Raw genomic sequence first — 24,243 nt, 5'->3', positions numbered from 1 at the left:
TGTTAAAAAAATCAATATGGGAAAAGACATAAAAAACATACAGATCACAGATTAATAGAGGATAACAGTCATAATACGTAAAGACTATAAGCAACCAATAAGCAACTCGATGGAAAAAGAGAAAGGCAATTCACCATGGCTAAAATACAAATGGCCAATTAATATATGAAAAGCCTTTATTCTCTCCAACAAAGAAATATATAGTTAGGCACAGATTTTATATAGATATATTTCAAATTAGCAGGGAGGAAAAGCCTTTTAAAATACTGACAACACCTGTTGTTGGGAAGAGTATAAGGAAATGGAAACTCTCATACACTATTTTCAGTAGAGTTAAAAATGTAAACTTTTACACTTTTGAATAACTATTTTTTAAAAAAAAAAGCAGTATAACCTATTTGGATTCTAATAATGTCATCTACTAACTCATTCAGTAAATAATTTTTATTTTTATTTTATTTATTATTATTTTTTGAGACAGAATCTCATTCTATCACCCAGGCTGGAGTGCAGTGGCATGATCTTGGCCCAATGCAACCTCTGCCTCTCGGGTTCAAGCAATTCTCATGCCTCAGCTTCCTGAGTAGCTGGGATTACAGGTGCGTGCCACCATGCCTGGCTAATTTTTGTATGTTTTTAGTAGAGGCAGGGTTTCACCATGTTGACCAGGCTGGTCTCGAACTTCTGGCCTCAAGTGATCTGCCTGTCTCGGCCTCCTAAAATGCTAGGATTATAGGTGTGAGCCACTGTGCTTGGCCAAATAAATATTTATTCAGAATTTACTAGTGCTTTTACAAATACGCAAAAAATAGAGATGCTTATTTTTTGCATTATTTCAAATTTAAAATGGAAACAGGAGGAGAGATTGGTTACATAAATCAATATATTTCATTGTAATATAATACCAGGAAGCTTATACAAAGACATATACTATATTTACTTGTCGGTATATGGTTTACCTATGCAAGCTCCATGAAGGCGGATAATTTATCTATTTTTGCATACTTGTGCACCTCAGGGTTACAGACATAAAAGTGTAAACTGACCAGGACATGCTGAACATGGAGCAATGGCCAGGTTTCTATAACCATTCTGCTACTTGCACAACGGTCACTAAAACATTTCTCTGAAGAAATTCTGGTCAAATTTCATGCATCAGTTTCTTCCAAGACATTTATAAAGAGAAAAGTCTGTTATCTTTTTGACAAACTAGACGTAAACAAAGTTCAAGAAAAATAGCTCATGCCGAAAACACATCTTATTTCCATCAGGAGCTAGCCTGTGAAGGCCTGGTTGCTTTTAATTTGTACAACTTGCACAGAAAATCAGACTACTCTTCAGTCCTCCTTTATGCAATCTGTTCCCGACTGCAATGTGGGAGAAGGAAGTGAAAAATGTTTCCTGTCCTTCTTTGGCTTCATGCCCAAAGGATTATTTGAAAGGAAAGATACTAATTCACATTTAAAATTATGTCTAGAAGGCATTTTAAATTACAAACCAAATTTACAAGACTATAAAAAATTACACTCACCTAGCTTTCACACTGGACTTATTCTAAGTAGGACACTTTTTGAATAAGAATGATTTTCCAAAAATAGGAATTTACTATTATTGAAGCAGATGTCTTCATCCTGTAGCTTATGAATCAGAAATCTTGACTCATCCATCTTAATTAACCCAGAACATGTTCTGGTTGTGTTTTCATTAGCTTCCTTTGTTAGAGTTACCGTAACAAGACCATCTTAGAATGGATACTAATAATAATATTTGAAATTTATAGTCCCATGAGGGAAAAATAACAGTATGTCAACTCTCAATTGACCAAGGTACAGAAATAAAAGACAGTAAACATTCACAAGTCAACTGACCAAAACAAACCATCACAAGAAGAGCACTGTTGTATGCTCTAATACTTGACCTAAATACTTCTCCTCCACGTTCACATCATTCATTGCTTAAGATAGAAAAAAGGCCAATTTTGGAGGAAGGCTTAACTAAAACCTTTTTTAAAGGAAATTTGTGTTTTTTCCATATATAATTTCTGTCTGGATTGAGAGACTGACATTTCCATTTGTATACCATTTTAAAAAAATAATTAATAGATTGTGATAACACAAAAGGATGGAAAGATCCTTTATTGAAAAGGTAAGTTCATGAGTGCAGCACCCTAACATGACACATGTACCCTAGAACTTAAAGTATAATAATAAAAAATATATATATATATATAAAAAAAGAAAAAAAAGAAAAGGTAAGTTCAGGAACTGTAAACAAGCAGTTACAGCCATCTTTAGGCAGTATACAGGGATGGTGTCCTCACTTTGCATGCCTCTGTGGTACCTGGGATCAGGACATAGTTCCAATGTGCATGAGATTCATTTAACATAGCATCACGTAAGTGAGGGCTGATGTATTCTTCTTTATTCTCAATGTGTCTGCTCAGTTTCATTAAAAAACAAAACAAAACACCAATGTTATGAAATCAAGCAATCACAGGGCAAAATCTGACCTGAAAAACCTAATTCTATTACTCTAATGACTTCATTGCTCTTTGACTTATTGGGACTGTGAAAAGTTAACCATAACAGGACAAAAGCAAGGAAAACCTGAGGGCTTTCTGTGGGTCAATGTGTTGAATTTTGAGCTAAACTCTGACCTGATTATTCTCATAAAGTCAGTACAGACAATTGTCTGATGTCAGCGTAATATGCTGGTTTGAAAAAGACAGTGAAGCAAATTTCTAGCGCCAGGTAGCATTAGTACCTACCTCAAAGCCAGGACTCACAGGAGACTGAAGCATGAAGTTGTAAGAGCAAAAAGCAGGCAAAGGTGCAGAATCAAAGGAGAAAAAGACAGGAAAACAACGTTATTGGATGGAAGCAAAGCACATTACTCAATAATGTTTCATATAGGCACGCTTTCAAAAAAAAGCAAAATGTTATACTAAACAGTCTTTATAACTACAGAGATATCTGAGTTGCAAACTACATTTAATATTTAAATGGAACTATAGACACTAAGTAAAAATTGCAAAAATAGTTGTGAGTCGGTAGATGTTAAAAAAAAACAACTCTACTTGTCATGGTCTCAGTGATGAACGACGGTTCTTTCACCTCATTGAAAATAAATTATAGTCAAAATGAAGCGTTTTTGACCTTTAAGTGAAAGATTAGATTTTCTTCACAATAATTCATATTCTCAATGGGAAAAGAAAGAAAAAGGTCATCAAAGTAATCAAATGATACAAAGTTGTTATCTGCTTGCAAGCAAGAATAAGCTAATGAATAATCAGTAGCAGTCAGTGGTTTCCAAACCTAGAAAGTCCAATAGCGGGTTAGAGTTTTAAGGAGAAAAATATGCCTACAGTGTATTCTTTGCTCATTTTAGAATCTTTGTTGCATATTACTATTTTCTATCTGATTCCGTTCAAGGTTGAAATATAATTCAAAAGCAGTAAGGTTACTCTTAATGATTTTTTAAAAGACAAGAGGTAGTATCAATGAAAAATATGACAGAGCTTAATTAAGTAGATAACACTTCACTGGTAATTTATATTGAATATGTTCTTTTTCATCTCTGTTCTCTCAAGCTTTTTGGGGGCAGCTCTATCCGATAACTAGAAACCAAATCAAAACTACAATATAGTTCACTCTTTTTCTTAACAAAAATGCATGACTGAGCTTTGAAATGTGATTTTTTTGCAGTGTTGAATAAAAGACCTCACATTGAGAAAAATCCTACTATCTGTTTGTTTTGAATCCTCAGTCCTCATTTGCAATCTGCAGCTAACCCATCTTGTCAGAAACTCTGGAAAGTCATGAGCATTTAGACTGAGGTTCTACCAAGACTGACTGGTTATCCAGTATTACCTGCTACAGGCCGGGCGCAGTGGCTCACGGCTGTAATGCCAGCACTTTGGGAGGCCGAGGCAGGGGGATCAAGAGGTCAGGAGATTGAGACCATCCTGGCTAACACGGTGAAACCCCGTCTCTATTAAAAAATACAAAAAATTAGCCGGGCGTGGTGGCGCCAGTAGTCCCAGCTACTCCGGAGGCTGAGGCAGGAGAATGGCGTGAACCCGGAAGGCGGAGCTTGCAGTGAGCCAAGATTGCGCCACTGCACTCCAGCCTGTGTGACAGAGCAAGATTCCATCTCAAAACAAAACAAAACAAAACAAACAAACAAAAAAAAGAAAAAACCTGCCACATTTCTGGATTGACATAAAGCATGTGCAGAGCTCAAGGGCAACAACCACTCATTTGAAAAGAACCAAACATGAGTTTCAGGGAAAAATTACAACTTTGTTTGCAGGTACTGTTAGGGCACATTTGCATGCAGAAATGGCAAAGTTAGCTCTTTGGGAGAGGAAATCAATTTCTCAATTTCCAAAGTAAAGTATTATCCTTGCTATCTATATATCTGATATCCAAAGTGTATGTTTTTCCTCCAGTTAGTAGCCCTGAATCTCTTTTTTCTGGGCCGTCGTCACAATTCAACTTCAGCTGCATGCTGTTCAGCTCATATTTGAAGATGGTCTGTGCAACGTGCATTCATTTACTCATTCCTCTAAGTTAGTGTTTCCCAAAGTGCATGTACTTCCCACACAATATTAATGCGTTTTATGAGAAAAGGGTTCCATGTTAGAGTGGATTTAAGAACACTAATTTCACCACTGTCAGACGTCTTAGGCCCTTAATTATGCATAATGACTCCTAGGATGTCCAATATTTGGATGAACCAAGAAGCATTTCCTAATCTTATTTGACCAATTTTTTTTTTCAGAATATTTTATGGGGCCATTATTTTTAAGAAAAACTTTGAGAAACACAGAGACAGCTCTATCTTTTCATCCTGTTATCAAGTTAGAATCACCAGAAATGTCTATAAATCACCAAGGAAAAGAGAGCGACCTGTTTCATTGGTAGTTGGTTGTAAATTATACCACAGTTTTGTTTTTGTTTGGTTTTTCCCTTAAAGGAAGATCATATAATTACAGTTTTGTATCTGTGATGAAACTACTGCAGGTGACAATGTTTATTATGCAAATGAATACTAGTATCCCAGAATGATGTGGCATATTACTTTTAATTTAGCACCCAAAGAATTTATTTCCAATGTAAATTGTATAGCTCCATTTTCTTTTAATTGACTGATAGGAATCTGATAACATAATGTATTAATTATTATGACATAACATTTCATTCTTTTCTCACATGACCTGTGTTGAAGAATCTCAATGACTTTATAACTTGCTATTTGGAGATCCATTGCTATTATCACTTTAAAACATTTTCACTGAGGTACAATTCATATGGAATAAAGTAAACACCATTCTAGGTGTATAGCTTGATGAAGTTTTGCATGTGCATAAACCCATGTAACCTATACCCAGATCAAGATATATATTGCCAGCATCCTAGAAAGCTCACTTCTGCTCCTTCCCAGTTGATATCCCACCTTAGTTTTATTTTTAAGTATCTTGCCATAAATTGGTTTTGCTTGATTTGAACTTCATATACTGGATTCATAAGTATGTACCCTTTGTCTGACTTATTTCTTTAAATATCATTTTGTGAGATTCAACAATGTTGCAGAGTGAATCAATAGTTAATTAATTCCATGGCTGTATCATTCATACAATCCATTGTATGACTACACCACTACTGGTTTCTAATTTTTAGCTATTATGCATAAAGATGTCAAAAACATCTTATAACATATCCTTCTGGGCATGACTCTATATATTCCTATTGTATATATACCTGGAAGTAGAACTGATGAGTCACACCATATGCATGTGTTTAGCTTTACAAGATTACTGCCAACAAGTTTTCCAAAGTCGTTTGGGCCAATATACAATCCCAGTAGCAGTGTATGTAAGTTTAGTTGCTCAGTATCTTCCCCAGTACTTGTTATTAACAGGTGTTCTTTCAATGTCACACATTCTGATGTAGACATAGGTCATTACAGACTTAACTTTACAGTCCTTGATAACTAATGATGTTGAGCACATTTTCATGTTTATTGTCTATCTTGTAATGTGCTGGTTAAGTATATAGCTATATTTTAAATAACGTTGTCTGTCTTCTAACTTTTTTGTAAATGTTCTTTATGTGCTCTGAATATGAGTTTTTATATGATATATTGTATTGAAAATGTCTTCTCCCATTCACTTTTCTATTCTCTTAATGACATATTTTGATTAAAATAATTTCTTAGTTTTAATGATGCCCAATTTATCAATCTTTTTCCTTTGTCATCAGTGATTTAAATCCTGTTTAAAAAAGCTTTTCCTACTCGAAGTTCTTGTAGACATATTTTCTGTGTTACCTCCTAGAAGCTTCCAATCTACCTACAATTGATTTCGTGTATGATATAAGATAGGGTCAAGATTCTTCTTCGCCATATAGATATCCAATTGGTCACAGAGATGTTTGCTGAAAAGACCATTCTTTTCTCACAGCAGTTTTTCCCTTGTCATACATCAGTTGGTCTGTGTATGCACATAGTTTCTAGACTCTATTTCATCGGTTAATTTTTCTGTCTTTGTGTAACAGCACATTGCCTTAATACTTTATACTTAACTTTGTATAATACTACCTTGCCTTTACTGCGCCTTTATAATATGTTTGGCAAGTCTCTGGTTTGTTCTACATCAGGGGTGCTCAACCTCAGCACTATTGACATTTTGGGCTGGATACTTCTTCATTGTAGGAGGCTGCCCTGTGTACTGACCTCTCTGTGATTGGTCACTCAAATCCAATTGCCTTGGTTGCTCTTGGGTGCCTTCAAATAGTGTTTTGTTATGTTGTATTTTATTCGGCTTTTATCATTGTCCCTCATGGGAGAGTTTATCTGATTAAAGTTTTCCTTTACACCTAGGAACAGAGGTTCTACAACAGATTATTATATTACAATAACTTTTTGCCTAAGACTAACCCTTGCCTGGTGTGGGTTCAATTGGCTTTGACTTTTCCCAAATACCACAAGAACACATGTAAATAAAATAAAAAGATGAGTAAAGCATACAGAAATAATAGACTCATTTAATACTAACTTCTTCTACAGTTGCCCAAAAGTCCATAAAACTGATATAATTTGATAAATATACTTATAGATAATGATACAGTGTATTAATGTGTTCCACTTAAGGATCTGCTGAGTTTTTCTTGTTTCCTTCTAATACTGATGATAGTTTACAAAAAAAAAATCCATGCCCACAGAACTGTTATAAATTGACCACATCTTGGAATTTTTTAAAGATGGACTGTTTTATGGATAGCATAATGGATAGTATACTGCCGAAGTTGATGACAGTTGAAGTTTGTCATGTGATCTATGCTATTATAATATTTTTTCTATCTTAACATTAGAGAAATCTGAGATTGAATTTCTGTGCCCAAATGGATAAACAAACAGAATTACCAATGTCGTAATCTGTATCTGAAAAAGAAACTTTATAGTCAAAATAGGCAATCATTTATGGAAAATATAACTTTCTTATATTTGAGAGAAAATATACTTACCATGGCAGACTTGCAAAATGAATGGTCTAGTGGCCTTAATGAGCCATGCTGTCTTTACAAGGGTCAGGCCATCATTCTTTTTGGAAATGGAAATTATTCTTTAATGTATATAGAACCCAAAGGTTTTACTATTATTGCTATAATATCACCTCTTATTAGGCACCCACTATAACCTTTAAACTATAGTTATTGGTGTTACTGGGTTGAAAAGGGATATAGGCATGGTACTCCCCATGTGCCTTGGTCGAGCAGGGTGCTTTTGTTCCCGTATGAAGAAGTGAAGACATGAAAGGGAACAAAGGCAACAGGGAAATATGTGTCCTCCTCAAGGTGGGCCAATGTTTCCTACTTTCTCAGGGATTGGGTAAAAACAAAGACAAGTAGGCACCCCATAAGGACACAAAGGGCTTTGCTGTGTTTAAAACATGATTCTGAGAACCAGTGTGTCAAATAGTGTCACAAACATTACTTCCAAATGCATTTCTCATTTAAAGTTTACCTGAAGGCATTTTACACAAGGTTACGAAAGCTTATGACTCCCATCCCAGCAGCTTTAAAAAGTATCTTGTGGCTCCGATATTTTCTCACTTAATAAATATCTGATTTGATCATAATTTTACAAGCATTCTTGACAAAGTCTAATTTTAAAAATGTGTATTTATAAAATAGATTTTAAAAATTTTACAAAAAAATTTTAATTCACCATTTAATTTCAACATTTTATGTAACGTATCAAATAATTCAAATAATTTAGTGGTTATTTAATTTGGTTACATAAAGCATTATTTTATTGCTTTAATTTGGTTTTATTGCTTTTATTGCTTTTAAGCTTTTATTGCTTTAAGTTGGTTTAAAAACACAAAAATCTGTGTTAAATTATACTTACATAAGCTAAATTAGATTTATATAGAAACCATATATTTATATACATATATGCATAATTTACAATGTTGTTTCTTAAACTTATTTTTAAATGTCTATCTTATAAACATCATGACTCTCAGCAGCTATGCTTAAAAGCAAGAGTAATTGCTGTAACTTGTAAAATCACTAATTGCAAAAATTCAAACTCGAAGAACTTCTGAGCTGAGAAGATGACATAGGATTATTTTAAAACACAGACTTTGACTTAAGCACTTATCAGTAAGAATATCATAATTTCAATTAATAGAACTTCATGGAATAATATATGATCACGCATACATATTCTGAATAGGTATGAAGTTATAATATGTTCTTCTAGTTATTGGTGAAATTTAGTACCTCCTTCTCCAACTAGGTTCACTTAGTGATGTACTGAAAACACAAGAAACCCCTAAAAGAGAGCCTTATAAAAGAGTATGGGATTTTCCTAATTATTAAAATAATTCATTTCATTTATACTCCTGGTTTACACTGTAAAAAAATTTTGGTGATATAAAGATCGTGATCACAATAAAATATTTTCCAAGCAAGTAATTTATACAACTTCTTATAGATGTCTTCAGAATTTGTTACCACTCTCCACTCCAAGAGGGATCTATTCAACCTAAATGTTTAAGTATTTTCAAAATTTTTTTCTCTCTAATTGATTTTCACAGTAACAGGATTATAAAGCATCATTGTAATATCCATCGGGAGATAGAAGGGGTAAATATGGGAAATTTAAATCCTCAAACTATTAGCCTATTTCAGAATGTGTTTTTATTTTAAATAATTCACATAATTACCACAATTTTTATTTTGTTTCGAAAGTTTGGAAAATCTAAATTTAACTTTCTTAAGGAAGAATATTAATCATATCCATAAGATATATATATATTTATTTGCATATTTTATATATAATATATATAAAATATATACTATATAATATATATAACATATATAAATATATATCTTATGGATATAGTTAATATTCTTCCATATATATATATATATATTCTAGAACTAATGGAAATATTTAAAGTGTTAAGTCCTATTTTTCTCACAGGACTTATCAATCAGTTTTTGACAATAAGCTGGCATGTATGCCAGTATGCCAAGCAATAAAGACTTTCATGGTTTCACAAGAGCAAATTTCAAGTTTCTTCCCAAAATAAATATTCAGCCATGCCACAAATTCCTCTAATAATCTTCAGAGAACATTTTGTATCTCTCTGGTTTCCAAATTTTGACAAGCGATGTTTTGCAACATTAACACATTAGTTCGTGCTGCTCTGGCCCTGTGACCACGATAAAACCTCACATATTTTATCATTTCACTAAGCTCAGAGATAAAAGCAAACTCAAAACTGTTGGATATTTGATGAGGCACTGACCAATCTACAGCACAAGCCCTGAAGAAACACTGTCATTAATACCCTGGCTGCATTCTCCCTCCTAGTGCCCTGTCTTGGATTGACACTACTATCACATCACCCCACAGATTTCTCATGTAAATGGGGAAATGGGTAAACAGGAAGCCATACCAGAAGGGGCTCATCAGGGGCACTGGTAGAGAGTTCAGCAGATGATGTGCGGATGGTGCTGACCCCAGTGAGGGAAACGTTTGAGAGCCTTCTCCGCCTCACACCGCTGCAATTGTTGGGTATTTTAAATGCACATCTCTTATGGTAATTCAGACCACATCCTGGAAAGGGAAAATAAAAATTATTTTTATTGAACCATAAATTAAAAAGTGATTCCAATATTAGTGTAAAGTAGAAATTTAAAAAAATAGTACAGCTTCCATTTTCCTTGAGAGTATTTGGAAATTCACATTTTCTTTTGAACATTCTCTGAATTTTTTTTCCAATTTGTTAATGGGTTTTGAATTCTGATCTTATTGCACAAGCTCAGGAACTATGCTAGGTATCATTTTTAAAAATGTTCTGTGATATAACAGTCTTAGGCTTGAAGGGATATAGAAATTAACTCAAATTAGATTATCTGAGCCACTTTTAGCTGCTGTAAGTTCAAATGTGAGTGGACACATAAAGGAATATTAATCACAGCACATCACAAGTTTTAGACAACACTAATTTGAATCTGGGCCTCATAACTTGCTTGTCTACATGGCCTGGAACAAAGTTTCACCTCAGTTTTCTCGTCTCTAAAATGGAGGTAATAACTACCTTGTAGAATTACTAAGAAGATATATAAAGTACCTCACATGCTGGTTTCCACATGGTAGGTGATCAATAATTGGAAACAGATTTCCCACCTAGGCAAGTGTCAGTTTCCTTTCAATATTTTTAATATTCATATTCCCCACGTAGCTGGAGGCCATTACTTAGAATCTCTCCATGTGTCACACAGCAGTCCGGACAGACAAATTTTCATAAAACCACATTTTAGGCAGAGTTTCTTCCAGATTATTGTCTGCTAGCTTCCCTCTTCACAGACAGAAATTCAAAAATTGTGGATAGTTTATTTGTAGGTTGCATAATAAATGCTCAGTTATATTTGTCAAAGTTCAAAGAACTCTAACCCTGCCCTCCCAATCCAAAGAGAATAGAGTACAATTGCGCCAGTTTTAAAGATTATATCATGGTGTCCTAGCACCTTGAATTGTGCAGTTCAAAGTGTTCTTTCCACATTATGATAAAATTATGTTGTTGGTGCAGAAATGCAGATACATGTTCCAGCTCGTGACTCAACAGCTGAGTGAACTTAGATGGTTTAATTTCCTGAATCTCTGCTCATTTCAACAAATGTGTATTCAATGTCTACTATTCCAATTTCTGACTTATTTACTAGGCAAATTTTATTTTTAGTCGGCTGATAAAATATTGAGCACCATAATAGGGGTGAAACATGTCCACATGATAAGGGAGAAAAGATGTGAGAATAAGGGTTCCCAGGTCAGACCAACTTTGTTCAAGACAGGAAACTTAAAGAAATGAACAGAAGAGAATCCATGTACCCCCTAAATGCCTGGAAGATACTTCCGAGGAGATACTGCTACACTACTGTAGAGGGCACAACATAAGCAGATAGCTCCATCATGCATTATTTTTTATTTTTTACTATTTCATTAGCTTTAGGTGTACATGTGGTTTTCGGTACATGAATGAATTATATAGTGGTAAAGTCTGGGCTTTTAGTGTAGCTGTCACCCAAATGGTTTATGTTCATTGCACACAATAGGTAGTTTTTCATCCCTCAGCCACTTCTGAACCTCCTGCTTCTGATTTTCCAATGTCTATTACACCACTGTGTGTGCCCCTGTGTACCCACAGATTAGCTTCCACTTATAAATGAGAACATGTGGTATTTGGCTTTTTGTTCCTGAGTCACTTCAGTTAGGATAATGGCCTCCAGTTCTATCCAAGTTGCTGCAAAAGACATTATTTTGTTCTTTTTCATGGCTGAGTAGTATTTCATGGTGTATATATATAAAGCATATTGTGAATTGTATTCACAATTGCAAAGGTATGGAATCAACCTAAGTGCCCATCAACCAATGAGTGGATAAAGAGAATGTGGAGTGTATACATGCACACACACCAATGTATATACATGTTTGTATATATGTGTGTATATGTATATATGTGTATACATACATAGATCTATGTACATAGGTGTATATATACATAGACATGTATATAGGTGTATATATAGATAGATCTATGTATGTATACACACAAAAAAACCTATATTTTCTCAACCAACGAGTGGATGAAGAAAATGTATATATACACACATATATATGTGCGTATATATATGTATATATGTACCACATTTTCTTTATCCACTCATTGGTTGATGGGCACTTAGCTTTTACGTATCTTTGCAATTGTGAATTCTGCTGCGATAAACATAGGAGAACAGCACACATTTAACTTGCATGGGAAGAAAATAACTTACCTTCACATTTAAGACCTTGACGCACCAGCCCCCACAGCATTTCTCCACAGTGATCACAGAAAGCTGGAGCTCTGTATGAATGAACAAAGAGAGCGTGGGGACGAATCTGAAAGTCTTCAAAGGTGGCGGAAGCTGTAAAAATAGTGATGTTGAAAAGTAAGTTGAATAGGCACTCTGATCTGTAAATAAAAAGTATGCAAGATAATAAATATGCCAGTACAGATATAACTCCCTAGGCAAAGTTAGGGAAGATAAGATGCAACACAGCTTGCACTTTCAGCCATTAGACATTATTCCCAGCCATAGTTTTACAGTTGGTGGCACAGCAACCATCTCTCTTCTCCTCTTCCTGCTTGACCAAGTTTCAGATCACTTTAAAAACAGCCAAAAAAAATAGCAGAAAGCATGAATGAAAGTATAAGTAAACCTGATTTACAAACACCTGATGATACTTAAAAAATATTTTACTTTTTCTCTTACTTAAATGAATGAGAAAGGTATTCAAAAATATTAATGAAAAGAAAAAAGTTGATGAATTCAGACAGATCCGAAAAATAGTATCCTTGAGTTTGACAATGAAGAAGTACATTACAGGGTCCAGTTGAAAGAAAGATACAAAATATGAGTGGCTTCCTTATATAGGGATAGAGCTGTTTGAACTCTTGGGCAATGTATAATAACTAAGCATTTAAATCATGACTGAGCAACAACCAAGCAGCCACTTCACCAACATGCCAAAGAGAGGGATTTAATACATACGCCGGTGAACTGCAGTCCATTCCGAGAAATACACCTTAATCAACCATATTCATGTTGTAGGGAACTTTTTGGTGTTGCTTACTGTTGCTTATTCTGTATGGTACTCATGTAGGATATTAAAATCCATTTTTATTACATCTTTCCATATGATATTTTTATTATATTATAAAAGTGGTTTGTGCTGTTTTGTTGTTGCTGAAATCAAGAAATAGAAAGGTATTGACAGCGGAAAGATGAGCTTTTTTCTCAGCGTCCTAATGGAAAGTGGTGGATCTTTCCAGACCTATGTGCACACAGTAAGCCTGAGGTTGTGGCTGCACAATATAGCACAGTACAGCACCTGGCAGGCAGAAGACCTGGGGGAGGACTGACCTTTACTGGAGTGACATCTCAATAAGCACGAGCCTCAGTTTCTCATACCTAAAAAGAGACAGTCTGTCTGATGATGACTTCTCCAGTCCCTTAAAATTTAAACTTCCATTAATGTAAGAACAGAACCATATGAACTTAACTTTGTAAGATTTTATTTTAAGAGAATTTTGGGGAAAACTGAGGCCTTCAATATATTCCTTGTCTTCTGCCTTCCTTTCCTTTCCTCCTCAATTCAAATAAGTTTAAGAAATTTCATATCACATTTCCCACTTCAAGATCCACAATATAATTGTCAATGCTTAATCCAAGTAGATCAGAAAAAAAGTGTGGTTTGGGTGCCAATCACCTACTTTGGTGGTTTGGTCAAAATGTGTCCAATTGGGAGAATAATAAATTCTTTTTAAAATTGGTCTCTCATACTCATGTAGAAAATTTATTTTTAAAATATCAAAGAAAATAATTAAAGAGAAAACTTTATGTCAATTCTTAACTTCTAGCTTCTCCCCTCAGCCCCAAAATCACCCCTCCAGACCAAACAACTATGACAATACTATCACAATGATTAGTTGAATAATTACTTTAGTATGCAAAATAAGCCACATTAGAATTTGACAATACAAATACCAAGCTGGATTCAGACATTTTTGGAATTAATCAGAAGGAATATAAATAATTAAACTAAAGATTTTCAGTGACACTCCTCCAATTTATGCTAGGTCAATTTGTTTTTTTTTCTTTCATTTTTTGAAGAGGATTAACATTCATAAGCAGTTAGCACCCTTGACTTATGTTTAAATGCCATATTTCTAAAGTTCAATTTTAATATTCTCCTGTTAATTTTAGAATAATTAAATACATTTTTAAAATAAAACTACGAAGTGTGGTGAGGTTTTTACATCCATTTGAAATCAAAGCAAAACATCCATCCATTATGAATTTACCTGTTCTGCACCCTGGGGGAAATCAGCATTAGTTGAGTGTATGCATGCCATCTCGCCTAATCACAAAATTGCACTTCAGAGATAATCACTTAGCACAGGAAAACAAAGTGAATGCTGTAATTCCATTTCATTTAAGTTTAGGAATCAAAATGGACAGATAAGAATAGGAATATTAAAGTGTCTAGAGATTCCAAGAGAGGAACAATGGGCTATCTGTTAGTCTGTCATAATCAATCAGCCAACCTAAATTAAAACCATACGACAGGGCAACAAACTAAACACAATAGGCCCCTTATACTGGTATTTGTGTCTCTTTGATTTGCTCTATTCACAGCCTATTGTTATACTCCAGTGTGCAAGAGAAGAGAAAATGACATGCTTTTCTTAGTCATTGAGCATTTGAAACAGGTAATTGAGCCAAAAACCCTAAGATAATCAGTTCTTTTATGGTTCATTATAAATTGTTGCACAAATGGAGTAAACTGTTTGGTTAGCAGTACAGAAGAAATAAGGCTTCTGAAGCAAAATAATCTCTGGAGGTCAAAATTATTTGCATAATAAAATAAAATAACGTCAGATCTTCCAAGATTTTCAGTACTTTTTTTAAAAACTGGTAATTTTGGCAATGGGAGAAGCATAAACTCTTTCTGGCTATGACAAGTTGGGACTGATATAATGAGAGGAAATGCTTAAGCAATCTATAAGGTAGTTATTATGCCTACCCCCATTTTACAGATGAGAAAACTGATACTCAGAAATTAAGGAGCTACACTAGGTAATACAGAATCTGAACTGAGGCAGTCCTGACACCAGAACCATATAAACTCTCTCAGCCACCATTACTCAACTTATATTTCTTTGACTATTTAAACACTATGGATTATAAGCTGCACCTTTACTTTATGTATCACTGAAAAATATTTTTTAAAGAGTACAATTAAATACGTATAACACACAACCCCTTGTAACATGCATTATTATAACAATGCTGGGAAAATAAGAAGCCATGAAATAAAGTATAGGAAAAAATTAATCCAGTTCTCAAGATCAAAAATTCTTTTAGTATGCTTTTTGCATGAGCTCCATGTTTAGAAACCCTCCTTTCCAAACAAATTAAGGAAAAGTCATTGGTTTTTCAACTTTTACAAAAGTCAGTGGTAATGATGCATAGGTGAGCTAAAAGCCAACTGGAGCTTTGTGTCCACATGATAACATGTCCCCACATTGAATTGATTAGTTCATCCCAAAGCAAAACATTTTGAAGTTTCTGAAAGCTGTGAAGCTTTGCTGTGGGCATTTTTTTTTCCTTTACTGTCTAGAATATTGAAAATAGTTTCTGGATACCACTCCTACACAAAATCACATACTTGCTATTTTTAAGGTATTCTGTAGATTAAAAACAAAAACAAAAACAAAACAAAACAATATTGGCTGGGCATAGTGGTTCACGCCTGGGATCCCAACACTTTGGGAGGCCAAGGCAGGTGGATCACCTGAGGTCAGGAGTTTGAGACCAGCCTGGCCAACACGGTAAAACCCTATCTCTACTAAAAATAAAAAAATTAGCTGGGCATGGTGGCATGCACCTGTAATCCTAGCTACTTAGGAGGCTGAGGCAGAAGAATTGTTTGAACCTGGGAGGCAGAGGTTGCAATGAATCGAGATCACACCATTGCACTCCAGCCTGGACAACAGAGTGAGACTGTGTCTCAAAAAACAAAAAACAAAAACAAAACAAAAACCAATATCTTCTTTAAACTTCCTTTCATTCACCCGTAAACACACATTATTGGTGGAATGATCACTACTCACAATCAGTTTATTGCATTTGTGAATATCTCAAATTATTAGAAAGTTGTTTTTATTGAGGCCCCAATACACTTCTGTAACTTTTACTTAGTAATCATAATGCTAAAAGCAAGCCTTTAAAAATAAGGCATTTTTATGCATTTAAATGAGCTTATGTAAGTAAAGCAGTCCTAATAATTTCAACCTAACATAGTTTATGTTATGTGTTATTAATATATCTAGAACCTCCTAGGTAATATAGTATATGTTGAAAATTAAAAAAGGACTAAGGAACGGTATCTGTAGTTGAGAGATCAAAGTCAAAATGAGGATGACAGGCCCATGTATATTTATAATACCAAATGCAGGGATGGAACAGAAGACAAAGGGTGGCTAAGTCTGTCTAGGTCTGTCAGGGAACACTTCATCCAAGAGAGGAATTGTACAGAATCCTGAAGGTTGAAGAGTATTTTGCAAAGCAGAGAACAGGATAAAAGAGTGAACATTTTTATATAGTCTTATTTTAATTATATATAACATAGGATTGTCTATATATTTCTTTACAATTATTGTGGGTTCTTGACACTTTATCATCTTTGGTGCACTGTCAGGGAAATCAGCAAGAATGACTACAAATTGTCCATGAGGCAGGGAACTGAGAGATGACAACAGATCAATTTCACACTATTGTGGCCCAGGTGTGTGAGTGTTTGTAAAATTAAGCTTGCACATGTCCATTCTCCCTCCCCATCACCCAATACACATATACCTAACCCCCAAGGTTGGTCATTTTTTCCTGCTTCTCTGTTGGTCCCAGTCTCTCCAAGCCAGTTTTAGATCAGATTCTCCCTTCATGCAACCGTTGTTCAAGTTAATCTCACATTTCACATTTTTGTTATACCTGGAAACATCTAGAGTTGTGAGGACCCACAGCTCTCCAACCACAAGAACATTCAATAAATTCTTGCAGAGGGACTTGCAATAACATCTTTCAGATGGGTGCTGAAAATGAAGGGAATCTCCATTTTTGACTTAACATCTGACCAGAAAATTGTTAGTGAGGTGCAATGATGGGAATTTGGGAGGCTGTGAATATATCATCTCAGAGATCATAGTAGCCAAGAGAGAAAAAAAATGTATTTAGATAGGTTGACTAGGCAGCTCAGAAGTTTCTGGGAAGTTATTTCCTAGGTTTGTGGTTAGAGATTAAAAAAAATGTGGCTACAAGAGAAAAAGGTCTCACAAGCCAGACTGAGAACACAATAGCAAGTTGCCCTAATTAGGAAGAAAAGGGACTGGTAACTAGATAAATGTTGTGACTGCCCAGGGAACTGTCTGATGAGCTCATGTTCAGAAAAGTAAAGAATCAACAGCAGAAGGACCAGCACAGAGTCAGGTTGAATGCAAGTAAGTGGCTCCAGCCAGAGAACCACCCTAGGAAGGCCAAAAGAAGGAAAAGCTGAAGCTTTTTAAAAGCTAAAAGAGAACAGAAGGCCTTTCAGCTGGGTGTTTCATGTGGAAAGAATGAAGCAGAGATAGGCCTCAAACTCAGAAATAAATAGTTTAATGCTAACAGACAAAATAGAAAAAGCTATTCAATTATATTTTTGTTTTTATCTTTTCTAGAAAAATAGACCATCTTTAAACTAAAAGAAAAAAAATAGGAAGAAGTAACATATCAAGAAGAAAACAAAGTCTAGGATGGATGAGAAAGGGGCTTTAAAGAAATTATTTTCAATAGGCCCAAATGAATTATAGATGAGTACTTAAAAGCTTATTTTTAACTTTAAGAAAACATCTGTCTCAATATCCTAACAGAATGTTGTTTGCTTAATGAAATTATTCTAAAGCCCTTTTGTAAGAAGAACAGAACATATTCTAATAAGAATAGAAAAATATAACAGAAGAGTAATAAATAAATTTTGCCCTACTTGATATCAAAATATTCTATAAAATGTTGATATTTTAAAATATGGGTGGCTGTGAAAGACAAAAGAGAGAGATAAGCAGGCTAGAATTAGTGACCCAGAAATCTACCCTATGTATATATTTAAAATATCGTAAGTCTTAACAGAAATCAGCGTCAAAGGTGGAGATATCATTTAACAATTGGCCGGCGTGGTGGCTCATGCCTGTAATCCCAGCACTTTGGGAGGCCAAGGCAGGCAGATCACGAGGTCCGGAGATTGAGACCATCCTGGCTAACACAGTGAAACCCCGTCTCCACTAAAACTACAAAAAATTGGCCAGGCGTGGTGGTGGGTGCCTGTAGTCCCAGCTATTCGGGAGGCTGAGGCAGGAGAATGGCGTGAACTCGGGAGGCAGAGCTTGCAGTGAGCCGAGATCGTGCCACTGCACTCCAGCCTGGGTGACAGAGCGAGACTCTGTCTCAAAAAATAAAATAAGATAAAATAAAATTAACAATTAGTAACGATTAGCAACATAGGGGAAAATACTACTTGAAACAATATTTCCTCTCTTATACTAAAATAATTACCTGCTGAGCAAAAAGTTAAATAAAAACACAAAATCATAGAAAAACTAGAAGAGAACAGAGTGAATCCTTATTAAATCTCTGGTGACAAGATGACTTAGAAACAAGAGGTCATAAATCTGCAGTGATGGAAGAAATAAAATGAGAAAGACTCATTAGCATGACCATGTAGGCACTACTGGTTGACTTGCCAAGGAGTCACATAATAGTCTCTTTAATTCAGCATAGTTACAGTAGATTTATTTATAATAATTATATATTCTAGGTCACAGAAATCTAATTATGCTTAATAACTCCAGGTATATAGAACAGAATTACTAACATTCAAGGAGAGATCCCTAGGCAGTTTTAGACTCCAGACAAGCAGGTAACCAGGCCTATGTTCTATTATGAAAATTAAGAAAGTTAACATGTATTTACTCCTTCTCAGAAAAAAAAAAAAATTCTTTTCTTCATTTTTTTAAACCAGAAGGATGCACCGGGACAGTAGGAGTGTTTGATGGCAGGGCTAAAGCCTTGCTCAAGAAATAGCTTAGGATCTGTTCATGAACCCACAGAGCTACAGTTAACACGTGAAGGATCCTTTATTTCTTTTCCAGGCAGCTGAGCTCTATGGCTGCTGCAAAACATCTGCTTTAGAAGCAGCAACGCCTCCTGCCAGGAAGATGTTGCTTGAACAAAATAGATACAAAATATGCACAATTATTATCTGTCCATTAAAATAAATAAATTTATTTTTAAAAGCTTTATAAAAAATAAAGGTATGTTTACAAAATGGAGCCTTTATGTAGTAAAGGACGAGAGAGCTATAAAATGGGATTATTTTATGCCATCTACCTCCATACTGAGTTGGCCAAGGATACTCTCCTCAACATACTTTTTCTCCAGCCATTTCTAAGAATGCATCACCGTCTTTCACGTCAATCCCTCCTTCTGTTTTGCATACATACTTCTCAGGCAGCCAGGTTCCACCTGATCCACACCTCAGCTCAGTGTCACCTATTCTGGGATATGCCTACCCCCACCTGCAAAAGACTGCCCTCTTCTCTTTTCCATAGCGTCCTGGACACTTCTGTCATAAAATGTGTCACTGAATATTGCCACCCCTTAATTGTTCATCTGTTCACACATAACATTACACACTGCAAGACCACAACTTCTCTAACTGTGCAGGCACATATTAAAGTAATTAATTCTCGTAGTTAAACATGTTGCTTCCCTGCAGTTCTAAGGCTCTACATTTTATTGAAGTCCTAATAATCTGTAAATACAGTATTTCAAGTTCAAAAGTAAATTCCATCAGAATAATATCTTGGATCACATTTTACAAAGTGTCTAGCAGTGCTTTCCAGAGATGTTTTTGCTAGTACCTTTTTATTCCAAGCGCAATATGATGTCAGTAGTGATAAAATGCATGGACCGAGTGCCAGGGAAGATCTGGACTCTGATCCTGGTCACAGCAGATGCATGACCTGGGGGAAGTTACTTCACCTCTCTGAACCTCAGTGTCCCTTTCTGTAAAATGGGCTTCGTGTGATGCATCTCACTGGATTATGAGGAGGACGCAAAGTAATTAGTATAGTCCTTGGCATACCGGTGGGAGCTGTCACAAAAAGTTTTTAGCACAAGGATGAAGTGTATGGGCTTTGTGGTCAGAAAGACCTGGGTTTGAATCACAGTTATTATTAATAATAATAATTATTGTCACAACCATCATTACTAATGGAGAGGAATGCTGTTTCTAAGTCTGTTGCCAATTCAGGGCCCTTAAAAACTAAGGGCTATAAAAACTAGTATTATTTGTCCCTTCTACTACCTTATAAAGCCTATGTTTCCACTCCAGAGGAAATTGCTTTCCTATCTACTGTTCTGGTTAACACTAATTAAATGGAGCTGGATCCATAGGGTTGTGTCTAGTTCCTTCCCTAAAATGAATCAATTAACAGTTGGGAATTGCAGTGGGGAAAGAAGGGTCACCATATCCTGATGTGACTGAATGACAAATGCCACAGCTAGAAAGAGATTAGAGAGCATATCAGGTCAAGAAAGAATATAAATGGTTGCCCCATGTGTCCAACATAGAAGAAAAAGAAAATTAAGTAAAATGTCATGGAGTCAAATTCTAGCTAATGAGTGCAAGCACTGCAGGCACCCTGAATAGAGGGAAAGAAAGGTCAAATCCATTTTTCTTAGAAAGCTCCATCGTGTACAGGAGGCTTTATACCTTTAAAAGGATAATGACCTAATTTACATGAGGAACACCAGCATACAAATTACCTTTAAACTTCTTACAAAAGGTTGGTAGACAAAGGCTAGGTACAGTATTATTCAGAAATATTCTGATAGGCAGCAGGGCTTCTCAGGACAAATAGCATCACTGTTGTCAAATACAATACATTTGCAGTTAGAGACACAGGGACGAGGTTCTATGTGCTTTACTTCAAGTTGCTTTAAGTCTCACTGTACTTTTCATAGAAACAGATGCTTACTTTTGATTCATGAACAACAAAACCTTTAAAAGCTGTGAAATAATCAGGGTATACCCACTCCAGAAGAAGAAACAGTTCAACAATTGCTGAATCCAATTCAGCGCTGTTGGCCAAGGAACCTGCTGTGTGCAGGAATTGTCCCGGCTGTGGCTCAGGGGCACTGAAAGGAGGGAACTTGGTACTTAGAGACTCCCCCTATTCTTCATGAAGATTCATGACTTCATGAAGCTGACTGATTCAGTTGGTCCGCTCTGGTTCATTAGAATAAAAGAAGAACTTTAAGAAAAATCTGATTTTCTGCTTTTCCATCAGGTTTATTGAGATAATAACTTATATAAAGTAAAATGTATTCCTTTTTGTGTACATTCTTGACAAACACATACATACAACTCAAGACCAAAATTGAGATACAGAACAATTCCCAAATTTTCTGTGCCCCTTTGTAGACAACCGCTTCCCCATCCCCATTCTTCTGACAACCACTGATTTATTTTCTGTCCCTTATCTAATGTATCATAGACATGTAACCTTTTGAGTCTAGCTTCTTTCGGTATAATGCAAAACACTTTTACACTGTTGGTGGGACTGTAAACTAGTTCAACCATTGTGGAAGACAGTGTGGCGATTCTTCAAGGATCTAGAACTAGAAACACCATTTGACCCAGCCATCCCATTACTGGGTATATACCTAAAGGATTATAAATCATGCTGCTGTAAAGACACATGCACACGTACGTTTATTGTGGCACTATTCACAATAGCAAAGACTTGGAACGAACCAAAATGTCCATCAATGATAGACTGGATTAAGAAAATGTGGCACATATACACCATGGAATACTATGCCGCCATAAAAAAGGACGAGTTCATGTCCCTTGCAGGGACATGGATGAAGCTGGAAACCATCATTCTCAGCAAACTATCACAAGGACAAAAACACAAACACCGCATGTTCTCACTCATAGGTGGGAATTGAACAATGAGAACACTTGGACACAGGAAGCGGAACATCACACATCGGGGCCTGTCGTGGGGTGGGGGGTGGGGGGAGGGACAGCATTAGGAGACATACCTAATGTAAATGACGCGTTAATGGGTGCAGCACACCAACATGGCATATGTAACAAACCTGCACGTTGTGCACATGTACCCTAGAATTTAAAGTATAATAAAAAAATTTTTAAAAAAGTAAGTCATCTACATTGTTGTAGGCATGCATAGTTCATTACGTTTATTTTGCTGAGTTGTATTTCATTTTGTTAAGATTCCACTGCTCATCCACTCACCAGCTGAATTCTTTCAGCGACATCAGTTTACTCATTCACCTGGGAATTAGGATAGACGGTCAGCTAGGATTTGTGGAAAGTGGAGATCAAGTCAAGAGTAGTAGGCTCTGATGAGGTGGAGGTCAAAGGAGTCTCGCTATGTCGCCAGGCTGAAGTGCAGTGGCGAGATCTCGGCTCACTGCAACCTCCGCCTTCCAGGTTCAAGAGATTCTCCCGCCTCAGCATCCCGAATAGCTGGGATTACAGGCATGTGCCACCAAGCCCAGCTAATTTTTGTATTTTTAGTAGAGACGGGGTTTCACCATGTTGACCAGGATGGTCTCCATCTCCTGACCTCGTGATCTGCCCGCCTCGGCCTCCCAAAGTGCTGGGATTACAGGCATCAGCCACAGCGCCCGGCCAAATTCAGTTTTTGACCTGTTTAGTACAGGGTACAGCTGAGAAAACCGAGATATTAAGGTAGGGGTGGATGAAAAGTAGGCAAATAAATACATAGGATACACAGTGAAGTTTAGATTTAGAGTAGGACATGGACTGTAGAGTTAATTTGGGAGTCATCAGTGTCACAATAGTAAATAAAGCCATGTGAATTTATGAGACCCTCTAGAGCTCTCATTTCCAATATGGTAGCCACTAGCCACACGTTGTTATTCCAATTTAAATTAATTAAAATTTAATAAAATTAAAAATTCGGTTCCTCAGTCACACCGGCTACATTCAAGTTCTCAATAGGTACATGTGACTAGTGGTTACTATATTGCAGAGTGCAGAACATTTCCATGATTCCAGAAAGTTGAACTGGACCCCACTGCTCTAAAGAGAGAATTTAACAATAACAAAAAAATTGGACCATATAGCCGGTATATACAACATATTAATTTTTCTCCATTTATTTGATAAGCTCAGTTTAATTTTTATTCTTACATTTTATTATTGTACTTACTGAAATTGGCTAACACTTATCGAGCACTTACTTTTAGTCAGATTCTGTGTTAAACATATTATTAATTTTATTTAAACCCCCAAACTCTGAGAATGAGTGCTATTATTTTCCCCTTTTTATAGATGATGAAATTAAGGCTTTCAGTATGGATAAATTAGGCTACAAACTAATAATAGGGAATTTCTGGAGAATAATTTAGATCAATCAGAATCCAGGCCTACACATGAATTTTCTAAGTAAGCATATCAACTGCAAATAAGTATCACTTTGTCCTTCTCCAATATTTCTACTTCATTTCATTTTGTGGTATTAACTCCATTTGCAAAGAACTTCCTAAAGAATGTTAAATACTAGTAAAGGTAAAGGCAGTCCTGTTTTCTGTTGTTGTTTGTTTGGAGACAGGATCTCCCTCTGTCACCCAGGCTGGAGTGCAGTGGCACAATCTCAGCTCACTGCAACCTCTGCTTCCCAGGTTAAGTGATTCTCCTGCCTCAGACTCCCGAATAGCTGGGATTACAGACATGTGCCAGCACGCCAAGCTAATTTAGTAGAGACGGGATTTCACCATGTTGGCCAGGGTTGTCTCAAACTCCTGGCCTCAGGTGATCCACCAGCCTTGGCCTCCCAAAGTGCTGGGATTACAGGCTTGTGCCACCGTGCCCAGCCCAGTTCTTTTTTTCTTAACCTTGAATGGACTGTGCCTTACATTGTCTAGTTAAATATGATGCTGGGTTGATTTGAGTTAGTTATTCCTTATTATTTTAAAAGGGGACATTTTTATTTCTAACCAATGATTTTTCACTAGAAGTTGATGTTGA

The 24,243-nt window shown here is 35.8% G+C and overlaps 1 protein-coding gene across 7 annotated transcripts in view; it reads right to left on the bottom strand.

The window, feature by feature from the left end:
- The window catches only part of PRKD1 (protein kinase D1), a 355,373-nt gene that overhangs the window by 76,976 nt on the left and 254,154 nt on the right, over positions 1 to 24,243 (bottom strand). For 5 of the 7 annotated variants that reach the window (XM_055361356.2, XM_031002017.3, XM_055361357.2 and 2 more), the window contains 3 exons: positions 12,354 to 12,485; positions 9,974 to 10,134; positions 2,768 to 2,791 (listed from right to left, as the gene is read on the bottom strand). In XM_055361356.2, the coding sequence (XP_055217331.1) occupies positions 2,768 to 2,791; positions 9,974 to 10,134; positions 12,354 to 12,485 (317 nt within the window). The remainder of the gene's footprint in view (positions 1 to 2,767; positions 2,792 to 9,973; positions 10,135 to 12,353; positions 12,486 to 24,243) is intronic. The other 2 variants (XM_031002018.3, XM_055361358.2) reach the window with 1 other exon arrangement.

The sequence above is a fragment of the Gorilla gorilla genome, chromosome 15 (genome assembly GCF_029281585.2).
Source record: "Gorilla gorilla gorilla isolate KB3781 chromosome 15, NHGRI_mGorGor1-v2.1_pri, whole genome shotgun sequence".
Taxonomy (NCBI): domain Eukaryota; kingdom Metazoa; phylum Chordata; class Mammalia; order Primates; family Hominidae; genus Gorilla; species Gorilla gorilla.
This window is presented reverse-complemented; position numbering and strand designations above follow the sequence as displayed.